Genomic DNA, 11,778 nt, shown 5'->3' on the forward strand with positions numbered 1-11,778 from the left:
CAATAACTCGATTGTATCAGTTTATTAACCGTGTTCCTAATAAGCGGCTCTACTGTATTTGATTTCCAAATTTATTATATTGAAGTTTAATATATCCCAGATAACAAAATAATATAATAACACTATTTTATTTTAACATTTCATTTTAACTGGTAATATTATTAAAAAACGGAACTAAGTGAATTGAAATCGCAAAGTGTTATTACTGTATATTACTGCTATTATATTAGTTTAAAACAGAAAACTTTATAAATATCGATTTTTGGAACATACATTTATAAAAATCAACTTTATAAGACTGATATTCGATCATTTGACATAATACCATAATAATTATATAAAACCAGTCATATTCATTTATAATAATATTTTAATATTCCTGAAATATTTATTATTATATAAAATAATATTATAAAATTTTGAAAGTAATATAATATCTGAAATATTATTTAATAATAATATAACACATTTTATATTATAATATTATGAAAATATTTTAATAAATAAAATATTTATTTTTTTTTTTTTTTTTTATTATTAAGATAAATACACAATCTGTAAATTATATTTTTACAATAAGCGTATGGGCGATATTAATATTAATGAGCGTGAGTTGACAGATAAAAGAAGTCACCCAGCGGTGACACTTTTTAGCTTGACTATTTATTAATTAAAGGTTAATTTGGTTGACGAGATCTCTGCACCAACGGCGAGCTAGTCGTCTGGGAGGATTTCCGGGAATAGTATTTGTATTGAGTTCTCTTATGAGGGGATTTGGATTATTGGTTAAACGGGATCGGAATCGTTTGTAGAAGAAAGATGCAGTTTTGGATACTGTGTTGATGTGGAGATCGGAGTGTAAAGTGTGGTTGGAGACATAATAGGGTGCGCCCGTCATTAGGCGGAGCGAGGTAGACTGGAATGCTTGAATTTTTTTTATGTTTGATTGCTTGGCTGCTCCCCATACTTGTATGCCGTAGGACCAAATAGGTATTAATAACATTTTGTATAGGTTTAATTTATTTTTGAGATTAATTTTTGAATTTTTATTTAATAGAAAATAGAGTTTTCTACGTCTTTGGTTAAGTAATAGTCTCTTGATTTTTATATGGTGGGCCCAGGTGAGTCGCTTGTCGAGGTACATACCCAAGTACCGGGCATTTTCGGAGATAGGAATTTAAGAGTTGTTTAAGGTTAATGGAGGAGAAATGCCTTTACGGAGAGTAAATGTTACGTGCGAGGATTTGGATGTGTTGATTTTGATTCTCCACTTGGTATACCAGGTAGACAGTAGATTGAGGTGGTTTTGGAGGTAGTTTGAGGCTGTGACTGGGTCAGTATGTGTAGTAAAGATAGCTTTGTCGTCAGCGAATTCAGCAACAGTTGTATTAGAGGTGATTGGTTGGTCAGCTGAGAAAACGTTATATAGGATCGGAGATAATATTGCGCCTTGGGGGACTCCCGCGAGAATTGGGGATAGTTCAGAAGTTTCGATACCTACTCGTGTAGTGTAGTGGCGATTTTCCAGGTAGGACTTGAGGAATAGGTAGTAAGGGGGGAGGTAGTAGATTTTTTAATTTGAATAGGAGGCCAGAATGCCATACGCGATCGAACGCTTGAGCGACATATAAGAACACCGTGGGGCAGTACATTTTTTTTTCTAGTGTTAGGGAGATGGTATCGACTAATCGGTGGATTTGATGGATAGTTGAATGTGAGTTGCGGAATCCGAATTGAGTGTCGGGTAGTATGTGTTTTTCGTTGATAATAGGCATAATATGTTTAAGGATAAGTTTTTCACAGAGTTTTGAAAAGAATGGCAAAAGACTGATAGGACGGTATGAGGAGGTATTTTCGATTGGCTTGTCAGGTTTAGGGAATAAGACAATAATTGATAGTTTCCATTGTAGGGGGAAATAAGAGAGTCTAAGAATTGAGTTCATTATGTATGTGAGGAGGATAATGGCTTTTTTAGGGAGTTGACGTGCAATTTCAGCAGTTATTAGGTCGAAACCCGGAGATTTTCGAAGTGGAAATGATAGTATACATTGGGAGATATCATTTGGGGAGAAAGCTTTAGGGGGCAAGTATACAGGAAGCGGAGATGTTAAGAATTCTTTAACTTCTTCTGTGAATTGTGGGTTAGAGATGTCGGGATGAGGTTGGAAGACAGAGGCTAAGTGAGTACGAAACAGTTCTGCTTTTCCTATATCGGAAGTACACCAAGTATTATCATTATTTTTTAGGGGATATGAAGCGACTTTTTGTTTAAGGCAGTTACGAGTGGCTTTCCATAAGGATCCGTTTTTTTGTTACGAGAGATGCGGTCCAAGAGGAGAAGGAATCGGATCTTATTTTGGATAAAGTGCGTTTGAGTTTAGCATTGAGATTGTTATATATTTGTTTGTATGAAGGTAGTCTGTTATTTTGCCAGACTGCACGAGCTCTCCTTTTTTGGACTATTAGGTCTCGTACGTAGTGAGGTAAATTAAGTGATTTTGGTTTTACAGGGATGGGAGTGGATGCATTTCACGCTGAGTGTTGTATTACAGAAGTCAGGTTTTCAACCGCATCTTCTATATCTTCTGGGGATTTTAGTTTAATTTTTAAATTGATTTGTTTTTGTAAATCGTGTTGGAATTTTTCCCAATTCATAATGCCATTGATAAGAGACGATTTTGCTGGGCGAATGGGAGGAGTTACGTCGATGGTTAAAAGTACTGGAGAATGATCCGAACATGGGCTAAGTAGATTATCTATTAAGGAGTATAGCTGTTTTGGTATGTTGGTTATAAAGATTTCTAGAATATCGGGTTTTTTTTGGGGGGGAGGTAGGCCAGTAGGTGGGATTTGGGGGACTTATTATTGAATATGATTTTTTATTTATAGTTTTATACAAAGAGACGCCTTTTGGGTTGTTTGATCTACAGCCCCATACTTTGTTTTTTGCGTTTATATCTCCTCCAACTATAAAGTTTGGCCGAGGGTGGCAAAAAATTGTTCGTATTGGGTTGGGTTGATTTTGTGCTTCGGGGGGGCAGTAAACAGAAGCTATTGTGATTGGGATGTGTTTAATTATTAATTTTATTATAGCAGCTTGAATGAATTCTTCTTGTATTGGGGGTTCATGTTGGAACTGAAGTGAGGATTTAATGATGATTGCAGCTCCAGCGTGGGCAGTGTCGTCGGGGTGTGGAGTGGAGATGATGTGGTAACCTGGGATTGAGAATTTTGTTCGGGTGGTAAAATGAGTTTCAGCTATTAGAGCAATGTCTATCCGTTTTTCGTGTAGTGTTGCGACTAGTTCATTTTTGTGTTTTTGAAGACCGTTTGAGTTCCAAAGGAGTATGACTAAGGATTGTGATGTATATGAGTTATTTTGCATTGGAGATAAGTTGATCGAGGACAGTTGTTAATAATGACATTAATGGATTTAATAGTGATTTGAAATCATTTAGGAAATTAGTAAGAAGTGAATACTCAGTTTGAGTTGATGGGGGGGAGTTTGAATTAGAGGTTGCATTAGCATATGAGGGGGGTGTAAAAGAATGATTATTTTCAGAGGTCACCTGCTGGGTAGACTTAATTTGTACATTATTTGGGTCACTTAAGCTATTTACAATATTTTTGTTATTTATATTATTAGTATTATTTACATATTTACGGTTTTGATTTGGCTAATAGGGTTGACGAAGTTGTTGGAGTTGTTTGTGGATCCGGCATTCTCTGTAATTGGCCGGGTGGTTGCCATTGCAGAGGGCACATTTGGCGGGAGTGTCTCGTGGTTTCGTGCAACTATTTGAGGGGTGATCGTCTCCACATCGGACGTATCTGGATGAATAGGCATAGTATTTTTTTGTGTGCCCATATTCTTGACAATTTTGACATTGGATTATTTCACGATGTTTGTGTGGTTCTTCGATTTTTATTTTGGTGTAAAGTAATCGGTTAATTTTGAAGATATCCGTGTTTAGAGGGGAGGGTTCTAAGTCTACGAAAAATATAGGCATTGGTGTTTTGGTTTGCTTATGGATGACGTTAGATACTTGTCTGACAGAGAATCCGATTTCGTTAAGTGCTTCTGTGATGTCGGTGGTTGAAGTTGTTGAGTGGAGGTTACGGATTACAATTCTAAAAGCTTTGTCTTCTTTAGCTTGGTATGTGTGATACTCGGCTTTGTTGTTTTTGAGGAACTCAATAACTTTACGATAGGCAGTTGGCTTTTCGACTTGGATTTTTAAGTTTGTTGATGAAGATTTGAACAAAAATTTGTCGGGAGAAACTAGTTTTAAGATTTCGTCTTTTACGTTTGTGAAGTTTTCGACGCCTCTGACAAAGATGGGTGGAGGAAGAGGTTCTCGATTTTTTTGAGCGAACTCGTGATCAGTATTATTATCCGATATAAATACATCGTTTGGATGTGTTGTTTTACTGGTATTTGGTTCTTGAATCTCAAGTGCGGCATATCTGTTTGATGATACAAATAAGGGTTTTGTTTTTTTTGTGTTCGGTTGGGCTAGTGGTAGATGTAGACAGATTTCGTTTATTCGATTTAACAGAAGTAAAGCTTTGTTCGTTTATGTCATTATCATTGAAAACGGTATCACTTGAATTACTTATTGAACGGTTATTTGATTGTGTTGGTTTTGTATTTTTATTTACAATGCGATTATTGACTATCTTAATTGGAGGTACGATTTTATCGTTATTTGATTGCGAGCCGGTCGGCATGATGCTATTATAAATATCTAATCGGAGTCCAAAGGTCACCGCGGGCGGCGATGCCTCGGAGAAGCGATATAATAGGGTATATCATACACTATGTGTAGTAATTATAATATTTACTTTTTTGATTTTTTCTCGAAGAGGATTTATAAAACCACAGGAACGCTGTGGTTTGGTGTATGAATAAAAAAAACTGAATTAATTGGTAGTAAGCTCGACTAATTCTGAAAGAATTGAGGTGATTAACTTTGAACATGTGAGAAGACAAAAGAAAAACGCGTGCGTTCGGTTTGGCTGTTCTCGCAAGACAAATAAAATATAACTTAAATGTTATAGTGATATTTTGAATATAATATAAATTAAGTAAAAATATTGATTTAAAAATGTTATTTTTATAATGAATTTATAATATTATAGTAATAATACTCGTATCATTACAGTTTTGTTATCTGGGATATTTTATTCGAAATTTAGTTTTTTAATAATTTATAAAATATAAAAGTTAGCTTTTTTTTATTTAAGTTGTACCTAATCATGGAAGATAAAATCAAAATGTTAAGCAGTACTAGTGGAGCAGCCAAAAAACGTAAACAAAAAAAAATTGAAGAATCTAAAGCAAAACTTCCTAAAATTACTAGCTTTTTAAAAGGTGCTAATAAGGAAATTGTTGAGAAAATTGGACCAGATATTTCAAATAATTTAAGGGACAACGTTACAAATTTAGATGACCATCCTATAGAAAGTGTCAATAAAAATCCATCAACGAATAATAATGAACCAATAATTTTTAATACTAATGTCAATTTGATAAATACTGAAAATGTAAATATTGTGAATGAACCAGAAAGCTTTGAAGTAGATTTACCAAAACCGCAAACACTCATTTTAGAGAATACAGATATAGGTAGTTTTCAAGGAAAAAACTTTAACAGACCATTTGAAAACCATGATAATATTTTCTCCATCATGTAGACCAACTGATCCGTTTCCTCGGGATCCACTTCAAAATAATAGAAAATTTTCTAAAATTTATTACCAAAGAAAAAATTAAGCAGGGTTTTGTTGAACGAGCTTGGTTATGTTATTCATTAAAATTGGACGCAGTTTATTGTGAACCATGTTGGCTTTTTTCAAATATAAGTCAAGATCAGTGGCATAACCATGGTATAAGAGACTGGAAACATTTATCACAAAAAATTTCACAACACGAAAACTCAAAGTCACACTTAACATCTTGTTTTGTATATGACCAATGGAAACAAAATAGATCTTTGAATACTAAAATTGAAGAACAATATAGATATAATTTAAGTTTTTGGGCCCAAGTTCTAGAAAGACTATTTAGTATAACTCTAGCTTTATCTAAAAATTCTTTAGCATTTCGAGGACATCGTGAATCAATAACTGACACATATAATGGAAATTTTTTATTTCAAGTTAAACTTTTAGCAAAGTATGATGATGTATTAAAACACATAATGAGCATGCCTAAAGGAAGTATCAAGTATTTAAGCCCTCAAATACAGAATGAGATAATACACTGTTTGGCAAATGAACTTAGGAGAGTATTGATTTCAAAAATTAAAACTGCGCCATTTTACTCCATTATTATAGACACTACTCAAGATATTTCAAAAAAAAGACCAACTAAGTGAAGTTTATAGGTATGTGAACATTATAAAAAAATGAAAAATCAGAACCTGTATCTATGGAAATTGAAGAAGTATTCCTTGGATTTTCGGAAGTGGACGATCATTCCGCTGTTGGTTTATCAACAAAAATTAAGCAGCTATTACATAATAATAATATGGATCTATTACAGTGTCGTGGACAAGGGTATGATGGGGCAAGAGTAATGAGTGGCGCATATGGTGGAGTTCAAGCCCTTATCAGACAAGTACAGCCTAATGCACTGTACGTTCATTGTGCATCACACAATTTAAATTTGGCAATTAATGACGCGGCAAAATGCTCAATTGAAGTTGCATCGTTTTTTACTACTTTAGAAGATATTTACACATTTTTTTGGAAGTAGCATTAACAGATGGGATTTACTATCAAAATTTACTGGGGAATCTACCATCACTCTAAAAAAATTAAACCCTACTCGTTGGGCAGGTCGATATATGTCACTGTTGGCTATTAAATTGAGATATATTGATATAATGAAAGCATTAAATGAAATAAATTTGAATACTCATAAGCTAGATGAACGAAATGAAGCGATTCGTATAATTAAAATTATGAGTACCTTTGAATTTATTTTTATATGTATAATTTTAACAGAAATACTGTCTCAACTTAATTTGGTATCAAAACTCCTTCAGTCAAAAAAACGTGGACCTTTTAAAAGCTACAGACAATTTAAAAAATGCTAAAACAAATTTAGAAAAATTCAGAAATGGATATGAAAGCGCAAAAGCTAATGCTCTAAATATTGCTAGTAAATGGAAAGTCAACCCAGAATTTTCTAATAAAAGGAAAAAAATGATAAAAAAACATTTTTATGAACTCGCTCAAGACTTTAGGTTTGAAAATAATGAACATGCATTCAAAATTAACGTGTTTTATAAAGTTTTGGATGTCGTTTGTTGCCAACTTCATAACCGTTTTGTAGGAATGAATGAAATGTGTAATTTATTTAATTTTATGAGCCCTAGTGTATTAATTTCTCTTCCAGAAAAAGATATAATAGAATATTCACAAAAAATTCAATTAAAATATAGTAACGATTTATCAGCTGAATTTCCCCAGCAATTAGTTATGCTAGTTTCAATGACTACTATAAAAGAAGAATTAGCCATGTTAAACTCAATAAAAGAATTTTTAGAGTTTTTAATAAAACAACCATTACTAAATTCAAGTGTTCCAGAAGTAGCAACCGCTTTAATATTATTTTTAACATTACCAGTAACATCAGCCAATGCCGAACGATCATTTTCAAAGTTAAAATTAATAAAAAATTATTTAAGAAGTACCCAAGAACAGGAACGCCTTAGCGATTTAGCAATCTTAGCCATAGAAGCTAAAGAAGCAGAGAAAATGGACATAAAAGAACTAATAAAAACATTTTCTGAACTGAAAGCTAGAAAAAAAAAACTTTTAATAGACACTTTGTAGTTTTGTACTCTTATACATATATCTACCTAATATTAATAAAATATAATAAAATAATAAATATTGTTTTTTTTTTTTTTAATTTTGGTAGCATAATATAAGCCAATACTTGATACTGCCCCGGGGACCAACATTTATAGTTACGCCACTGTTTATAACGTTAACATAAAATAAAATAAAAATGTAATTGATAATACTTGGAAATAAATTTTGAGTTCATTGATAAACTAATGAGTTCTTCAGCATGTTCTGGAGATAGTAATGTCCGATTATCTGTAATAATATTCCCTGCAGAGCTGAATAATCTTTCATTAGGCACACTGTACCAGGAATACATAAGTATTTCATTGCTAGTAATGATACCGTAGGCAATTGTGAATGATATAGTTTTCACCACTGAAGAGGATCGGCTTCAAGAGAAATAAATGGCAAAGATACATATTTTTCCAATTCAATTTGGTTTAAGGCTTCGTCGGTTACATTGTTCATAACTGGACGTCGTACGAATATCGAACGACATTTGTCGTCAAATATAGAGTGACTACAGGTGTCTTTTTTTTTTATCATTTATCATTACATGTTTGTTCTTGAGTGCTGTTCAATGTGTACCTATACAGTTTTTAAATTGCGATTTTTTTTTTTGATTTTTTTTAAATCGATACTATTTTATATTAAGTGTCATTAAATTCTTTATGATGGCTGATACTTCACCAGTCAAAAGGAATCGTCCTGGAAGGGTAAATATTTATATTAAATAATATTTTACAAGATTTTTTTAGTATAAAATACATAATCCATTCATTATATATGATTCAAAACGTTCTATAAAAAAAAAACATATTAAAAAAAAATATTCTATCCTAAATTTCTATTATATTACTAATTTTTTATATTTTTTATTTTTTAAGTTTGTTGGTGTACGACAAAAGGAAATTATTATAAATTTTTACAAAAATCTAATGTTTGAGCAACAAACCGCAGAAGAGGATAAAAAACTAAAATATAAAGAAATCGTCAAGACTCTATCAAAGATGAGTGGTGTTGGACAAAAAACAGTGATCAACAAAGTAAACGATTTTGACCAAAACGCCATTAGATAAAAGGTACATAATTTTTGGTTTAATTGTGAAGAACCTACTTTGAACAAAATTTTAGTTTCCGTAAACGAAGATGACAATTTACCAGATTTTTCAAAGACGTCTTTACGAAGAATTTTAAAACATCTAAATTTTGAATACGTAAAAAAAAAAAATCGAAAAAGTACACTTATTGAACGAAATGACATCGTGTGTTGGCGTCGGAAATATTTGGAGTCCATAAAACATTTTAGGCTAAGTGGTGGACCAATTTACTATCTTGATGAAACGTGGGTCAATGCTGGTGAAACGAACACAAAGTCATGGATAGACACAACTGTCAGTTCGCCAGAGACCCATTTCTTCGAGGACCCACTACTGGACAAAAGGAGCCGTCAGGTAAGGTCAAACAACTAATTGTATTACATATCGGGTCGTCTGACGGTTTCGTTCCTAAAGGTCTATTATCTTTTGAATCAAAGAAAAATACACTGGATTATCATGATGAGATGAACGGGGACACGTTTTACGACTGGTTTATCAAAATTCTACCATCTCTTAAGAACAACGCCGTAATAGTAATGGATAATGCCTCATAACATTCAGTAAAAAAAAATCCATTTCCAACTATGGTTGGGACAAAACAAAAAATTATAAATTGGCTTGAAAAAGAAGGTGAAGTGATAACAACACAGACAATAGTAAAATTTCAACTCTTAGAACTCGCTAAAAAAATATAAACCATTGCATGAAGAGTATATAATAGACGAAGTAGCAAAAGAACACGACAAAATAGTTTTACGGTTGCCTCCCTACCACTGCGAGTTAAACCCAATTGAACTCGCGTGGTCTTGGATAAAAAACTATGTTCGTATGAACAATACCACATTTAAATTACAAGATGTACAAGAGTTATTAAAAAAAACAGTGGATAACGTAACAAGTGAAATGTGGATGAATTTTATTAGCCACGTTATAAAGGAAGAGGACAAATTCTGGAAAATTGATTTTCTGTCTGATGATGTTTTGGACGCGGAACCAGAAACAACAGAAACAAGTGGGCATTTACTTACAATTACAGGCGACACAACTTCAGATTCCGACGACGAAAACATTTAAATATTTTAATTATATAATTTTGTTATTTTTATTAGTTTATATTGCATGTGACAAATTATATTTTATTTATGCTAGTTTTAATAATAAAAAATTTAGAATCAAGATAAATTATACTTATAAATTATTTCATAATAAAAACTCCTATACTGACGTTAGTCGCAGTAATATTTATTGTGTGTTACTTGAACCGCTGTATACAAAGAGCGGTCGCCACATGGTGGGAGAAATTTGGCCTCGGGCAGTCGGAGCTAAATCATTTAGATGCGCGTGGCGGTCGCACTCTCTCGTGGCACGCAGTATACTATACATACCATCATTTTTTTTGGACCTTAAGTTCTTTACTTTTATCTTGGTTGCCTATTTCATTCATTTCAAGTTGAATTGAATTTTTCACTAAATCTATATTTTTGAATCAATATATGCTGATTTATACCTCCGATCCAAAAAGCATATTTTTTGTAAAAACATTCTACTTTCTTCTTTTTTTTGATGTAACATTTATAAAATGATCTTTTTATATCGTCTTTGAAATTATTTTCAATATAATATAATACATTAGCAATTGTATTCACATTACCTATACCTATATTAACATCATCATCACTAATATTTCCACAAACTTCATTAGTGTTAAAATATGAATTTATATCATTATCCATAAGTGTACATTGATTTAGGATTGGAAATAATTGTTCGCTGTTCCCAAAATTTTCACTATTATTCGCTCTAGTTGATTCTTCTTGTGTTAAAGCACAAGTAAAATTTGATGAATTTGTGTGAAGCAAAGTTTTTCAAGTTTTGTATAAACTGGCCAGATTAAAGAAGCTGTAACAATCTTTTCTGCACCTATATGTTCACCAAGTATTTTTTAGAGGTTCAAAAATTTTGCACATCACAAAATTAAGTTTTTGTTCGTAGCAGTTTGGAAGATATTTTATTTTTTCTTGATTTCAACTTAAATAAAACATCATAAAGAGCATCATAATTATCTCTTACAAACTGAATAGCAGGTAGATTAATCCACCATCTGGTAACACATGATGCTGGCATAACTTTTTGTGGAAGGTCGAGTTTACTATGTGCATCTTGAAGCAATCTACGTAAGTTTGAACTATATTGAAATGTATATCTTAGTTTAGAAATATTAGTAATAATTGTTTTGATTAGATTTAAATTCATAGATGATATAACTCCATTATTTAATGTATGACCAAAACAACTACCTAATATGATTTAAGTCCGTTAACTGAACAGCTTTGATTACATTAATATCATTATCTGTAGTTTTGATATAGGAATATTCCAATCTTTAAGTGTAGATTCAATAATATCTTTTAAATTAGTGGCAGTGTGGTCTACATCAAGAATTTTGCAAGCCATAAAGTATGATTAAAGAACTCGATCACTATTGATAGTATATTGTATGAGCTGTTATGCCAATGTAAGGCTGTTGGGCATTGGAACTCTAAAAATGTAAGGTTAGCGACAGAAATCGTGCAGAGTTGAGATCATGTTTTATTCTACGTTTTACCTCAAAGTATAAAGCAGGAATTTTGTTATCAGCAAAAGCTTGGCGCCTTGGAATAGTATATCCAGGACATATGACAGATATAAGTTGTTGAAATCCTTGTTTTGATACAGATCTATAAAGTTGCATATCTGTAGCATTCCAACAAGCAATTGCATTGGTGTATTTTTTCACTGGTTTTTTTGTCCAATTTCTTATATATATTCGTAGATT

At 32.2% G+C, this 11,778-nt stretch overlaps 4 protein-coding genes across 4 annotated transcripts; all 4 read left to right on the forward strand.

The window, feature by feature from the left end:
* The first annotated feature begins 5,259 nt into the window (after positions 1–5,259).
* Positions 5,260–6,380, forward strand: LOC112593851. Its single transcript, XM_025338430.1, has 2 exons — positions 5,260–5,469; positions 5,781–6,380. The coding sequence occupies exons 1-2, from the start codon at positions 5,260–5,262 to the stop codon at positions 6,378–6,380; spliced, it is 810 nt and encodes a 269-aa protein (XP_025194215.1).
* A 53-nt stretch (positions 6,381–6,433) lies between these two features.
* Positions 6,434–7,845, forward strand: LOC112593852. The gene is made up of 4 exons (XM_025338431.1): positions 6,434–6,639; positions 6,761–6,947; positions 7,012–7,168; positions 7,406–7,845. The coding sequence occupies exons 1-4, from the start codon at positions 6,434–6,436 to the stop codon at positions 7,843–7,845; spliced, it is 990 nt and encodes a 329-aa protein (XP_025194216.1).
* Positions 7,846–8,537: 692 nt separating this feature from the next.
* On the forward strand, positions 8,538–8,942 carry LOC112593853. The gene is made up of 2 exons (XM_025338432.1): positions 8,538–8,579; positions 8,751–8,942. The coding sequence occupies exons 1-2, from the start codon at positions 8,538–8,540 to the stop codon at positions 8,940–8,942; spliced, it is 234 nt and encodes a 77-aa protein (XP_025194217.1).
* Positions 8,943–9,241: 299 nt separating this feature from the next.
* On the forward strand, positions 9,242–10,037 carry LOC112593854. The gene is made up of 2 exons (XM_025338433.1): positions 9,242–9,490; positions 9,639–10,037. Exons 1-2 carry the CDS (start codon positions 9,242–9,244, stop codon positions 10,035–10,037), a joined length of 648 nt encoding a protein of 215 aa, XP_025194218.1.
* The last annotated feature ends 1,741 nt before the right edge of the window (positions 10,038–11,778 follow it).

Source organism: Melanaphis sacchari, unplaced genomic scaffold (genome assembly GCF_002803265.2).
Source record: "Melanaphis sacchari strain LSU unplaced genomic scaffold, SCAv2.0 Contig2100_pilon_pilon, whole genome shotgun sequence".
Lineage (NCBI taxonomy): Eukaryota > Metazoa > Arthropoda > Insecta > Hemiptera > Aphididae > Melanaphis > Melanaphis sacchari.

What these genes read in the sequence shown, in the direction of transcription:
- LOC112593851 (XM_025338430.1), top strand. Translation starts at nt 5,260, where the DNA reads ATGGAAGATAAAATCAAAATGTTAAGCAGTACTAGTGGAGCAGCCAAA. An exon ending in ATGACCATCCTATAGAAAGT is followed by an intron (nt 5,470 to 5,780) that starts GTCAATAAAAAT and finishes AAAATTAAGCAG; the next exon opens with GGTTTTGTTGAACGAGCTTG.
- LOC112593854 (XM_025338433.1), top strand. Translation starts at nt 9,242, where the DNA reads ATGGATAGACACAACTGTCAGTTCGCCAGAGACCCATTTCTTCGAGGA. An exon ending in CATCTCTTAAGAACAACGCC is followed by an intron (nt 9,491 to 9,638) that starts GTAATAGTAATG and finishes TTCAACTCTTAG; the next exon opens with AACTCGCTAAAAAAATATAA.
- LOC112593852 (XM_025338431.1), top strand. Translation starts at nt 6,434, where the DNA reads ATGGAAATTGAAGAAGTATTCCTTGGATTTTCGGAAGTGGACGATCAT. An exon ending in AGCTAGATGAACGAAATGAA is followed by an intron (nt 6,948 to 7,011) that starts GCGATTCGTATA and finishes TAATTTTAACAG; the next exon opens with AAATACTGTCTCAACTTAAT. An exon ending in TAATGCTCTAAATATTGCTA is followed by an intron (nt 7,169 to 7,405) that starts GTAAATGGAAAG and finishes TTTCTCTTCCAG; the next exon opens with AAAAAGATATAATAGAATAT.
- LOC112593853 (XM_025338432.1), top strand. Translation starts at nt 8,538, where the DNA reads ATGGCTGATACTTCACCAGTCAAAAGGAATCGTCCTGGAAGG. An exon ending in AAAGGAATCGTCCTGGAAGG is followed by an intron (nt 8,580 to 8,750) that starts GTAAATATTTAT and finishes TTATTTTTTAAG; the next exon opens with TTTGTTGGTGTACGACAAAA.